Source organism: Elephas maximus, chromosome 7 (genome assembly GCF_024166365.1).
Source record: "Elephas maximus indicus isolate mEleMax1 chromosome 7, mEleMax1 primary haplotype, whole genome shotgun sequence".
NCBI classification, from domain to species: Eukaryota; Metazoa; Chordata; class Mammalia; order Proboscidea; family Elephantidae; genus Elephas; species Elephas maximus.
This window is the reverse complement of record NC_064825.1, coordinates 46,124,320-46,138,199: the sequence shown is the minus strand read 5'-3', so window position 1 is coordinate 46,138,199 and position 13,880 is coordinate 46,124,320. Positions and strand designations below refer to the sequence as shown.

At 44.4% G+C, this 13,880-nt stretch overlaps 2 protein-coding genes across 7 annotated transcripts in view; one reads left to right on the top strand and one right to left on the bottom strand.

The window, feature by feature from the left end:
• THAP12 (THAP domain containing 12) overlaps positions 1-5,663 on the bottom strand; it is a 110,770-nt gene extending 105,107 nt beyond the window's left edge. For 3 of the 6 annotated variants that reach the window (XM_049889777.1, XM_049889775.1, XM_049889776.1), the window contains exon 1: positions 5,280-5,662. In XM_049889777.1, coding sequence (XP_049745734.1) covers positions 5,280-5,368 — 89 coding nt within the window. In that variant the 5' untranslated portion in view covers positions 5,369-5,662. Of the gene's footprint in view, positions 1-5,279 lie in introns of all 6 variants that reach the window. The other 3 variants (XM_049889778.1, XM_049889779.1, XM_049889774.1) reach the window with 2 other exon arrangements.
• A 180-nt stretch (positions 5,664-5,843) lies between these two features.
• GVQW3 (GVQW motif containing 3) lies at positions 5,844-12,034 on the top strand. The gene has a single exon (XM_049889783.1). The coding sequence runs from the start codon at positions 6,377-6,379 to the stop codon at positions 7,007-7,009; it is 633 nt and encodes a 210-aa protein (XP_049745740.1). The 5' UTR covers positions 5,844-6,376; the 3' UTR covers positions 7,010-12,034.
• Positions 12,035-13,880: the final 1,846 nt, after the last annotated feature.

Here is a 13,880-nt window from a genome sequence, read left to right as displayed (position 1 = left end):
ATAGATCTAAATATGAAAGGTAAAACATTAAAACTCCAAAAAGACAGCAGACTATCTTCACGACCTTAGAGTAAACAAAGATTCCTTAAAGAGAGCAAGAGAAGACACCAACTCTAGAGGAAAGGTGAGTAAATCAGACTACAGTTAATAACTTTTCTTCATTAAAAGACACCATTGGAAAATGAAATGGCAATCCACAAAAATGGAAGATATTCGCTATACACTTATCAATAATGGACACGTATTCAAAATATATACAAAGGACTCCTACAAATAAATCAGACAATTCTACATAAAAACGGGCAAAAGACCAGGTACTTTACATGAAAATGTTATCCAAATGGGCAATACACAGATTTAAAAAAAAAAAAAAGGCTCAATCTCATTAGTCATCAGGAAAATAGTAATTAAAACCACAAGGTATTACTACATACTCAAAAGAATGACTATAATGTAAAAGAGACAATACCAAGGGTTAGTAAGAAGGTGAAACAACTTTGCCCATCAACAGCTGAAAGAATAAATTGTGGTATATTCTGTCAACAGAATACTGCTCGGCAACGGGAATGAGTGAACTACCTATGGTCTCGCAAACATAATATTGAGAGGTAAAGAAGCCAGAAACACATACTATGTGATTCCTCTTATATTAAGTTCAAGAACAGACAAAACTCATCTGTAGTGATTATGTAGTAAAGAGTGAACACAGTAAACTCTCCTTAGGAAGGTTTGCTTGCAAGGTTTGGCTCTTGGCTGGCATCTGGGATCCTGGTTGGTAAACAGTTCCCTAAGCTGACATAAAACTTTCCCTAACTGATAAGAATGGCTCACTGTGCCTAGACTGTTTGTGCAAACAACATGATTTATGCGGAACACCTGCCTTCCTTCTGGGAGACTGGAATTTTAATATGTGCTATGCAAAGAACAGCCGACGTGAACAGCCCCCAATAAAAGCTGTAGGCACTGAGTCTCTAAAGGGCTTCGCTGGGCAAACACACGGCGCACAGGTTGCTGCATTTTCGATGCTGGGCAAGGGTAGACTCTGTGTGACCCGTCGTGAAAGGGAGAATATAAGCAACCCTGCACATGGACTCCTCCAGACTCTGCCTGTCTTCTTCCCTTAGGATCCACATGTGTATCCTTACTACATCACTGCAATAAATCTTAGCCATGAATACAACTATGTGCTGAGTCTTGAGAGTCCCCCAGTGCATCTCCCAATAGGGGGGTGGTCCTGGGGACCCCTGATACAGCAGGCACCTTTGGAGAGGGGTAACAACCCAGAGTAGGTACAAAGACTTCTAAGGTGCTGGTAATGTGCTAGATCTTAAACATTACCTGGGTATGTTCGCTTTGTAAAAATTCATCAAGCTCTAGACTATCACTTTTACACTTTTCTTTCTGTATGCTATACATCACTAAAAAATGGAAACCCTGGTGGTGTAATGGTTAAGAGCTATGGCCTCTAACCAAAAGGTCGGCAGTTCAAATCCACCAGGCACTCCTTGGAAAACGTATGGGGCAGTTTCACCCTGTCCTATATGGTGGCTATGAGTTGGAACCGACTAGACAACAACGGGTTTGGTTTAACTCTATTGCCCGTCCCCCCACCCCCCGCCAAAATAAAATAAAATAACTAAGGTGTGTAAAGTCAGACAGTGGCCGCCACTGGGGAGAGTAGGATAAAGAATGGGAGGGCCTTGAAGGGAGTGTGGGATGCTGGTATTGTTTTTTTTTAAATCTGGGTCAGTTTCACCAATATGTCATTGAAAATCCAACAAGTTGTACACTTACAATTTGTGATCTTGTATGTATGTTTTATATCAATAAGTTATAAAAAGTATATATAACCACGATAGTCTTTAAATATACATGCATGTCTTTATACTGCAATTAAAAAAAAAAAAAACCCATTGCCGTTGAGTCAATTCTGACTCAAAGAGACCCTATAGGACAGGGTAGAACTGTCCCATATGGTTTCCAAAGAGCACCTGGTGGATTCGAACTGGCCATAGCTCTTAACCACTATGCCACCAGGGTTTCCTATATTGATATAAGTACATACATATTCATGGAATTATTTCTCAAACTTTTACCAATTTATCCCTCAAATTTTTTATCTTTCCAACTCTCTCTGTATTGCTGTATTCCAGATGTTTGGGCCTTTTCCTTAGTGGAACGGAAATCACTCCCCGAATCCACTTACTTCTCTACCTCACACCTTGGTCCAAGTTACCAGTATTTTTCACTAGGTCTACTTGTAATCTCTTCCGAACTGGTTTCTCGTTTTTCTCTAACCCCTTCTTCATGCTGCAGAGTGAATGTTCAGAAAAAACAATCTGAGAATGTCTCTTCCCTGCTTAATTAAAACCCTTCAGTAGGTTCTCATTACTCTTAGGATAAAGAACCAACTCCTCACATATCTTATGAGACCCTGTACAATCTGAACCTCATCTACCTTTCCATCTTCATATCATACCACCCTTCCACTCTCTCTTTGCCACCTCACATGCCTTCCCTCAGTTTCTTGATAGCATTGTGCTCGATTCTTTCATAGTGCCTTTTCCCCACACTGTTTATCCAGTCTGAAATACTCTTCTTGTGATTTTTTTTTCACTTCCTTTGCACAGTTAGGAAACCCTGGTGGCGTAGTGGTTAAGTGCTATGGCTGCTAACCAGAAGGTCAGCAGTTCGAATCCACCAGGCGCTCCTTGGAAACTCTATGAGGCTGTTTTACTCTGTCCTATAGGGTCACTATGAGTTGGAATCGACTCGACGGCAACGGGTTTGGTTTGGTTGGTTTGGTTGTATAGTTAACTCCAACTCAGCTTCAGATCTTAGCTCAAATGTCATTTCTTGGGAGAAACTTTTCCTGATTCATATGTGTATTTATGTGCATATAAAAAAAATGTGTATATAGACACACATATATCCAAGCAGGTATGACTGCCCCCTACCTCTCTGTATATGGTCTCTGAACACCCTATATTTATCCTAATGGATTATTCCCATCAGTATAAGCATGCTCTAGTATCTCCCATCTTAAAACTCCCATTGGCCCTGATCATAGAAAACTAGTTAAAAAGTCCCTTTTCACTGTATCCGCTTTCTTATCTCACATTCTCTCCTTAATCAATTCCAAGGAAGCTTCCGCTCCATTTCTTTTCACTGAAGCCGCTTGTGATTCCTACTGACTTCCATCCTGCCAAATCCAATGGTCACTTACCTGTCCTCATCTTAAGGGCCCTTTGAGCGCTATTCAACCTTACTCAGTGACCACTTTTTTTTTAATGTTTCCTTCAATGGCCCCCCTACTACTGCATTTCCAAAAATGTATTCCAAAGAACACTAGTCAAAGAATTGTTTCATTAAAAAAAGGGTTCCATGATCAAATAAGTTTGGGTAACATTACATATTATATCCCTACTCTTGGAGTTTTAGACATTCCTGTGGGACCTTGGACAAGTTACTTATCCTCTCTTTGCCTGCTTTGGTCATCTGCAAAGCAGGGTCTACCCCAAAATTTACTGGGTTAAATAAAATAATATACACAAAAGACCAGTGTCTGGCACATAGTATATGTTATATAAGTATTATTCTAATTAACAGCATTGTTTGGAAGATTAAATAAGATGATGTGAAAGTACTTTAAGATCATACTTTACAGCAACGGTTATCAAACTTTATAGTCTCGGGTCCCCTTTACATGCTTAAATTATTGAGGACCCCAAAGAGCTTTTATTTATGTGGGTTTTATCTATCAATACTTATCATATTAAAAATTAAAACAGAACTTTCAAAAATATTTATTAATTCATCAAAAATACAATTCCATTACATGTTAATATAAATAACATTTTAATGAAAAATAGTTATGTTTTTCCAAAACAAACAAAAAACATTTAGTGAGAAGAATAGCAATGTTTTCCATTTTTAAAAATCTCTTTACTACCTGGCTAAATAGAACACAGAGTCTCACATCTGCTTCTGAATTTACTCTGTTAACATATGTTGTCTGGTTGAAATATATGAAGAAAATCTGGCTTCACATTGATATGCACTTGAAAAGGCTATTAGAATACTCCTTCCTTTTCCATACAATTATGGATGTTCTTCTCTGATACTATACCAACACTCTACAAGCAGTGGTTTCTTAAAGATTAATTGCAACATGGAATCTAAAACAAAATCAATGAGCTTTTTTATACTCTGTTACATTAAAATCTATCCACACATGTCTTTGTAAAACAATGTATTAGTCATTTGGAAAATATTGGTTCTGATTAATTTTCTATTTCCCCCCTCCAGAATGTAATCACTTTGAGGGCAGGGACTATGTCTGATTTGTTCATCTGCAGCCCTCCCCCTCAGAAGAATGTTTATCACATAGTAGGCTTTCAATTAATATTTGTTGAACTAATAAAAAGTGTGGTATATTACAACTGCCTGTTTATACTGTCTCCCCTACTGCACTGTGTGCTCCCTGCAGGCAGTAGCACTGCCTCGTTCACCTGTGAATTCCCAGTCCTAACATCAGCGCTCCGCATACAGAAGTCCATAGGTTTTAAAAGAATGAATCAACAAGACAGGCCTATAAAATACCCTCAGCCTTTTCAAACACAGTCCCTGCACGATCACTCTCTAAATATAAGTCAGAGTGTGTGGGTTTCCCCAAGGAAGAGGTTTCAATACTAATTCCCATGCACTCGGGCGTAACTCCTGTTATCCCCATAATAACCTAATGAGATAACGTAACGGTCAGAACCAGAATTTAACCGTGCTTATGACAAGTCCGGAGAAAAGAGTAGTTCTGACTTGAGATCAAAGTAGGTGGCTGGACTCCAAACAGAAACACTGTCCAGGGGGTGGGGTCAAGGAGAGGGAAGGGCCCCGGTGACCGCAACATAGTCTAAAGCCCTCTTTTGACAGCTGAGGAAACTAGAGCCCAGAGAGGAAACGCGGCTTGCCCGAGGTCACACAGCAAGTTAGCCGGGGAGAGAGCCACGTTATCTCGACTCCGCACGCCGCCCCAGTTGCCTCTTATTTCGGGCGGTGCGCTCCACGCGGAGCCCCCGCCAGCGCACGTGCTCCAAGGTCCGGGGCGCCCGCCCGCCCGCCCACTGCTCACGGCCGGTTCCCTACCCGGGTCCAAGGCTGGGGTCGACGCCGGCGCACCGACCTCCGACGCGCCCCTCGCCCGCAGCCTGCCCCAGGCCAGCGGTTGGCAGCAAGCACCACGGAGGTGGGCCGGGACTGCCAGCTCCGCGCCCGCCGCTTACCTAGCTGGATCCCGCGGGAACCTGAAGAAGGCCAGGTCGGACTGCGTGCTCTTCCGCGTGCAGTTGGGGGCAGCGCAGAAGTTCGGCATCGTCGCCCGCCCGCCGGCCGGCCCAGCTCTCCCCTCCCCGTCTCCTCAGGGCAGCCTGCCCGCCCGTCGGGGACGGGGAGGGGAGCCAGGCCGGCCGGCCGGCTCGGTAGGGCCGGCGCCCCGAGGGGAGGGGCGGGCGGACGAGAAGCCGTGAGGGGCAGGAGGGGCGCCGCGGTCCGAGGCCGGGCTGGAGACGCGGCTCCACAGTGCTGTGAGCGGCCGGGAGGATTTACCGCCGCCACCGCCGCTGCTGCACCTCCCGCCCGCCCGGGACGCTGCCGCCTCCTTCCCACAATGCACCGTGGCGCCCGGGGGTGCCCTCTCTTCCCTCAGCCTTCCTTCCCCGCCCCCCTGCTTTCCGCCGGCGTCTTCGCTGGCGGAGACGCGGAGGCGGGGCCTGACGCGCGGGGCCGCCGCAGTGCGCCTGCGTACGGCCTAACTCTCGAGGGGAGGGGATTTGCGCATGCGAGTTTGTCCCTCGGGACTCAAGAGCCTGCGATCCCCAGGCAGCTGCGGTAGGTTTGGCGTGCGCGGGTGTCCGCTGATGTGGGGCGAGCTTGCACGTTACATCACCGTTGCGTCTCTCTTTACTTGCTTAAGTTGCCACCACTTAGTCCTCTATTACACAAATCACCATATACTCATAAGGGCCGGGGAATCCCGACGACCTTGGTGATTGACTTGCAAACTTCCGGCAGAGCTGCGTGCACGGGTTGGACGCAGACGTAGATTGTAGGGAATTTCATTTTCTACAGCTTTTGCAGCTACTCTTTGGCTCCTTTAGCTTCTCAGAGCAAGCTTACCCTACCTCGACTGGAAGTTGAGGAGCAAAAACTCCGAAAAGCAATTTACTCTGTGTTGTAGAGTGATTTCCAGGTAATTTTCCTGTGAGGCTTACAGAGGAGCAAGAATAGCGACACGATTCTGCCCGCGGCCCTGTAGAAACTGGCCCTGTCTTCCTTTCAGAGTCCTGGCCTGGTAACGTTCCTGTTTTGCTTAAGTACCAAAATGAGTGACCGCTATTTAGAACAAAGGATTAGCATCAAATTTTGCGTAAAATTGAACAAGTCTGCAAGTGAGACTCACCACCTTTTAAAAGAAGCTTATGGGGATGAAGTTATGTCAAGGGCCAGAGTTTTTGACTGGCACAAAAGGTTTAAAGAAGGGCGGGAAGATGTTCGAGATGATGCACGAAGTGGTCGTCCAGTCACTCACCGGACGGATGAAAATATCCAGAAGGTGAAGGACTTGGTTTGTTCAAACAGGCAGTTAACCGTGAGGATGATGGCTGAAGAGTTAAATTTAGATAAAGAAACTGTTAGACTCATTCTGAAAGAAAACTTGAACATGAGGAAAGTGTCTGCAAAAGTTATATCGGGTATTTTGAAGGATGAGCCTAAACCTCAAATACTTGACTTTCAGTCTGATCTTTCAAAGGAAAGTAGAAAAAATAGCTCATCTGTGAGGAAAAAGATAACAATGTCTGAAACATGGAGTCATCTACAAAGCCAAGCTGGTCGAGAAATGCCTCTGCCAGTACCCCATCCCAGAATCCAATACCCTGCCAGCCAGCTTCTGCAGGCTTCATCTTCAGCAAGTCTTTCCACCAGGGTAACTCAGGATTGGTTCACACCATGGTGAAAGGAATGTGAGGTAGCTGAGCTAGGAGGCTGCCTCCATGTTAAGCACCTTCATGTGTTGCTCATCTATTTTCTCTTCTCTACCACCTCTCCCTGTGTGTCATGGCTTCCTAGTTATTACTCTTTGGTGGACTGTTGGACCATTTTCTTTGTTGTTCTCCAGATCTTTGAAGAACTCTTGGCTGTTGACTACGTGTTCTTGATATCTTTTGCTTAACAAGTTTGGATCTCCTCACTGCCCAGACCTTAGCTTTCTGTGGTTTCGCTGTTCCTTGGTTCTCAACGGTCTGCCTTAGGGGATCCTGCCAGTGAGAGGTGGAGAGAGTACCCCTGGATGTGTATCTCTGTGCCCAGGGAGGCATGCTCTTCTAGAAGGACCACAAAGAAGGTCTGCAGTTCCAGCCTGCTTTGCAGTCAGGGCCTGAGGTATGGTACAGAAGGCAGTGGCATGCTGACATAATGAGCCATGCTGAGCCTAAGGACTGATCTGGCTCAGATGACTCAGTGGGAGCCTCTTGAAACTGAGGGGTTGGCCACCAGTACTAATCTACTCATAGTCCTATGCCTCACAGAAGAGCTGGGTTTGTTTCATTCCAGTGCTTTGAACCCCACACTCAACTGGGTATCCCCTCTGCTGCAAAAGGAGGATCTGGCCCTGGGAAATACAAATCAAGGAACTGGGCCTAGACTGTGATGTGTGGGGAAGGTGGTCAGGTGATATTCTAGACCTTGAATTAAGGGAGTTGGCTGCCTATGTATTGATTACCACACAGCAGCCTGTTTTTAGTGATTGACACTCACATTGTCAGGTTTTTTGTTTTTAGTATTTGCTGTTTTTAGAACACTGCTGGATATTAATGATGCAGTTATGAAACAAGATCACCAAGGACTAAGTGGATTTCATGGATGAGGTGGTCCTTGAACTGAGTCCACAAGGAAGTGTGAGTCTTTGACAGGGGGTGAAGAAATTAGGGAAAGCTTTAGGCAGGTTGAATAGCATGAGGCTTTGAACTTGTGTCAGTAGGAAAATGATGGTATTATTGGCTGAAATCATGAAGTCTAAAAGGGAAATAATGGTGTTGCAGGTGAACAATTTGGAATAATTTGCTTCCTCTCCTCAGTCCCCAACAGTATGCCAGTAGTTTATAAAATTTCTTCTCCTGAGTCTGTGAATAAGTTAATAATAACCTACTTATTTGAGTATGTAATTTTCCCATCCAACCCAAAAAAGCAGTCTCTACAAGTTCAGACTCTCTCTTCCTGCCTCTCTGCCAAGATTTATGGGCTAGAACTTGTCCTAAGTGGATGTCAGGCAATACCACGTAGACTGGAAATATCTCAGAATGCCTGATAGAGGTTGGGGAGTGGGAACGGCATTTGAGCCAGATTCTTTTTTTTTTTTTTCTTTAATTGTGGTTTAGGGGAAAGTTTACAGAGCAAATTAGTTTCTCATTGCACAATATACAAATTATTTTGTGACATTGGTTGCCAACCCCACTGTGTGTCAGCTCTCTCCCCTTCTCCATCCTGTGTTCCCTGTTTCCATTTGTGCAGTTTTCCTGTCCTGTCCTTTCTTCTTGTTTTTGCTTTTGGGCTGGTGTGCCCATTTTGTCTCATATACATGATTGAACTATGATGCACGTTCCTCGTGTGTGTTATTGGTTGCCCTATAAACCTCCCTAATCTTTGGCTAAAGGGTGAACCTGTGGAGTGACTTCAGTACCAAGTTAAAAGGGTGTTGGGGGCCATACTCTCGGGGTTTCTTCAGTCTCTGTCAGACCAGCAAGTCTGGCCTTTTTTTTGTGAATTTGAATTTTGTTCTCCATTTTTCTCCAGTTCTGTCTGGAACCCTCTATTGTGATCCCTGTCAGAGCAGGTGGTGTGGGTGCCAGGCACCATGTAGATGTTCTGGGCTCAGTCTGATGGAGGTTGTGATCCATTAGTCCTTTGGACTAGTCTTTCCCTTGTGTCTTTGGTTTTCTTCATTCTGCTTTGCGCCAGCTGGGTTGGGACTAGTAGATGTATCTTAGATGGCCACTTGTGGGCTTTTAAGACCCCAGATGCTACTCACCACAGTCGGACGTAGAACATTTTTTTCATAAACTATGTTATGTTAATTGAGCTAGATGTCCCCCCACTTTCTATGTTTTATCCAAAGATTTTTACACATAACAGCCCCTATTATTTAGGAAGGAAGTAAACAGTATTGGTTCATAGTAGGAAACGAAACCAAACCCATTGCTGTCGAGTTGATTCCAACTCATAGCAACCCTGTAGCACAGAGTAGAGGCCCAACAATTATTCAATTCAGTTACTTTTAGTTCTGTTTTTTCAGTGTCTCTGCCCCCTTCAGAAAATTACTAGTTCTCAACTAATACCTGTCAGTTTTGAGGCAACTGAAAGCGAGATCTTGTCCCACAAACAAAACATACTGTGCAAGAAAACTATTAAAGCAAGCAACAGCTTCCACCTACTTAGCGATTTCTAGACTTTCTGTTTCAGGACTCGTAAATCAGGTGCAGCCCTGGGTTCCCCACAATCTTTTGCCATTAAGGACATTGTCTTTCAGGAACAAAACCCCCACAGCTAGCTCTTGCAGCCTTGTTGCTGAATATATTAATCCTTGCTTAGGCTGGTAGTAATTGTTGCACAATTGCGTGCTCTGGGGCCCAGACCAGGATCCCGCAACAGTATTTACAAATATTATCTTCGACTGGAAGAGATCCATATTTATGCCTGTTACCAGGAAAGGTGATCCAACCAAATGCAGAAATTGTCAAACAATGTCATTAATACCTCATGCAAGCAGAATTTAGCTGAAGATTATTCAAAAGTGGCTGCAGCAGTATATCAACAGGGATTCAGAAGAGGACATGGAATCAGGATGGCAATCCTGATGTCAGATGGATCCTGGCTGAAAGCAGAGAATACCAGAAGGATGTTTACCTGTGTTTTATTGACTACGCAAAGGCATTCAACTGTGTGGATCATAACAAATTATGGATAACATTGTGAAGACTGGGAATTCCAAAACGTTTAATTGTGCCCATGAGAAACCTGTACATAGATCAAGAGGCAATTGTTCAGACAGAATAAGGGGTGTGTGTCAGGGTTTTATCCTTTCACCATACTTATTCAGTCTGTATGCTGAGCAAATAATCCGAGAAGCTGGACTGTATGAAGAAGAATGAGGCATCAAGATTGGAGGAAGACTCATTAACCTCATTATGCAGATGACACAACCTTGCTTGCTGAAAGTGAAGAGGACTTGAAGCACTTACTGGTGAAGATCAAAGACCACAGCCTTCGGTATGGATTACACCTCAATATAAAGAAAACAAAAATCCTCACAACTGGACCAATAAGCCACATCATGATAAACGGAGAAAAGATTAAAGTTGTCAAGAATTTCATTTTGCTTGGATCCACAATCAACACCCACGGAAGAAGCAGCCAAGAAATCAAAAGACGCATTGCATTGGGCAAATCTGCTGTAAAAGACCTCTTTAAAGTCTTGAAAAGCAAAGATGTCACCTTGAAGAATAAGGTGCGCCTGACCCAACCCATGGTATTTTCAGTTGCATCGTATGCTTGTGAAAGCTGGACAATGAATAAGGAAGACTGAAGAAGAATTGATGCCTTTGAATTGTGGTATTGGCGAAGAATATTGAATATACCATGGACTGCCAAAAGAATGAACAAATCTGTCTTGAAAGGAGTACAACCAGAATGCTCCTTAGGAGCAAGGATGGCGAGACTGCATCTTACATACTTCGGACATGTTGTCAGGAGAGAGTAGTCCCTGGAGAAGGACATCACAGTTGATAAAGTACGGGGTCAGCGGAAAAGAGGAAGACCCTCAACAATAGAGTGACACAGTGGCTGCAACAATGGGCTCAAGCATAATGATTTTAAGGATGGCGCAGGACTGGGCGTTGTTTCGTTCTGTGGTACATAAGGTCGCTGAGTTGGAACCAACTCGCAGCCCCTAACAGCAACAACAGTCTTCAACTTATAACACAGAGGTCTTGAGAGAACTCATTTCTGGAGTTTATTCCAGTCCTGTGAACAGGGCTGGAGTAACCCTGCCAGAGATGCTGGACCAAGACTTATGTTGGAATGTCAGGTACCAGAAGCAGTGTTGGCCTAGACAGATTTTGGACCTAGAGCAATGGAAGCAGGTAATCGGGAGAGAGAATTCAAATTGTCCCAAATGGCTGTAATGAATAGGACATGGTTTATTAACCTTAGATCATCCCCTGAGTAATAGGTTGAACTACTGCCACAGCCCATTGCTCATTTGCGGGGCTTCCCAGAAAATGTCCAATGAGATAAACTCTAGGATACCTCAGATTTGAGGAAAGTAAAATTACTGCCCTAAGACTCATACAGAGAAACCATTCTCAGAACCACTAAATCCAAGGCTAGAATATGATTTCCTAGGAGTATGCCAAGCAGGAGAATTCTCACATAAAATTACCTGTTACGTACCCACCTACAGGAATTTTGTCCTGGCTTGTACCTTGCTGAAAGGAGCCCTGGTGAACAGTGGTTAAAGTGCTTGACTGCTAACCAAAAGGTCAGTAGTTCAAACCCACCAGCTGCTCCACAGTAGAAAGATGTAACAGTCTGCTTCCATAAAGGTTACAGCCTTAGAAACCCTATGGGGCAGTTCTACCCTGTCCTGTAGGGCCACAATGAGCCAGAATCCATTCATTGGCAGTGGGTTTGGTTTATGTTTATACCTTGCTTCCCAGGCCTCTTGAGCTCCTGATCCTATAGTCTCAGGGATCCACCCGCCCATGCATCATGCCCCAGGCATTTGTCCTTGGCTTGTCTCAGGCCTTTCAATTTATTCACCACCAGTTTGCTCTTCCTCTGCTCTTTGCCTCGTCCTTGGACCACACCTCTTGTACTTGCTTTTGGCCCCTTCGTTGTGCTGATCCTTGCATTGCCCTTTTGTTCATGGTTTTCCACTCAACTCACAACTTCTCTCTCTGATTTTTGGATTCCTCTTCTAGCCCCTTACCTCAGTGTTACAGTCTTGAGTAAGGAAACTGTTCCAGCCCTGGTCCATGTTACCTTCCTATCCCCAAGAGATGGGTGAAGCAACATGGGGGTACGTGCTCTTGTTTTTGTTTTTTATGAGGGGCATGCAAGGGGAAGAAAAAGCTCCTTCCCACCTCTGACTCAGCGGTCTGTTCCGCTCTCCAGGGACAACCAGAGTTAACCAGTTTCTTAAGGGGGCAGTTTGGTTCCCTTTGGTACTCAAGCATCATGAAGTTTCTCATATAACATCCAAACACCATTCTCCCAGCAGCTATATCTTCCCTAGCTGGAGAAGCTCTGCCTAATCATAAGACATCAAGCCCGGCTGGCTGTGGGATGTCAGAAGAGCTGGCCATCTGTAAACCGTGATCATGATACTCAAGCTCAACAGGCATTGAATCTCTTTGGCCGTCAGATTTCTCCCCCACCTCCATCCCCTGTTCTGATTCAGGATCCACATGAAATGTTATATGGCACAGCTGAAAGTCCGGGAAGAATAGATCTTTGGGCAGATCATCCCATCACTGATCTTATCCAGTTCACCCACCACACATTGCTTCACACCCCCTAGGTCCGTCTGTTGTTATGTGCCATGGAGTTGATTTCAACTCATAGCGACCCCATGGGACTTATAAACCCCCATAGAATTTTCTAGCCTGTAATCTTTATGGGAGCAGATCACCAAGTCTTCTGCAGACCCATTGGGTGAGTTTGAACAACCAGCCTTTCAGTTAGCAGCCAGGTGCTTAACTGTTGCACCACTAGGGCTCCACCTGCCCCAGTGGTAAAGATCAAAAACAGAAAAAAAATGTTCACCCATCTTTGACTTAGAAAAACATGTAGATGGTTGTGCAGTCTTCTGAATTCAGGCTCCTGGCTCTGAATCCTCTTTGAAATGTTTTTCCAACATTATTGGAGAAGTATGTGTCCCTAGGCCTGCTTTCCAGGCCCTTTCTATCAGATCCATTTCTCAGTCTAAGTCCAGACTTGGCCATTGGAGATAGTCAGATAAACTTGGATGCTAAATGACTTGAGGACACCTAATAAAGGAGTGGGGTACTCCTGGAGAGCTATCTGTCAGTGACCTCAGCATCACAGTCACTGCTCAGCCGGCCTGCTCTTTGCTAACGTTGCCAGCAAGACTCCCCGCTGTCCTCCCATGGGATTAGGTCTCGCCAGGGTCCCCTGTGGCTCAATTAGTAGGAGCCTGCCTTTGCTGCTGGAACTGTATACGGTACCTTGCCTTCTCCAACAGATTCTTTGGTTGGATTAGACCTCCCATGTTTTACCAGGTTTTTACATCCTATCTGAGGCCATCCTCCCATATTTATGTTCTTACCCTGTCAACCCTCTTACCTCTGACATATCAAGTATTTGCAAATCCTATCCCAGTTGCATCATCCTTCTCCCAGTGTTACTATCCAGAAACAAAAAATCTGTAATGAGAAAATTCAGTACCTTCAGGGACCCATTTAGGTCTAGTGCAGGAGTCAGCTAAATTTTTTCTGTGTATTTTAGACTTTGTGGGCTACGTGTTCACTGTCGCAACTGCTTAACTCTGCCATCTTAGTGCGAAAGCACACATAGGTAATACAGAAACAAATGAGCGTGGCCATGTTCCAGTAAAACTGAGTACTGAAGTTTGAATTGCGTATAATTTTCACATCACGAAATATTATTTTGATTTTTTCAACCATTTAAAAATGTAAAAATCATTCTTAGCTTGCGGGACCTAGAAAAACCAGTAGCCAACCAGACTTTTCCCGTGAGGTATAGTTTACCAACCCTTAGTCTAATATATATATAATGTGTCTATAAAAATG

Coding starts and splice junctions, on each gene's coding strand:
- GVQW3 (XM_049889783.1), top strand. CDS start 6,377: ATGAGTGACCGCTATTTAGAACAAAGGATTAGCATCAAATTTTGCGTA.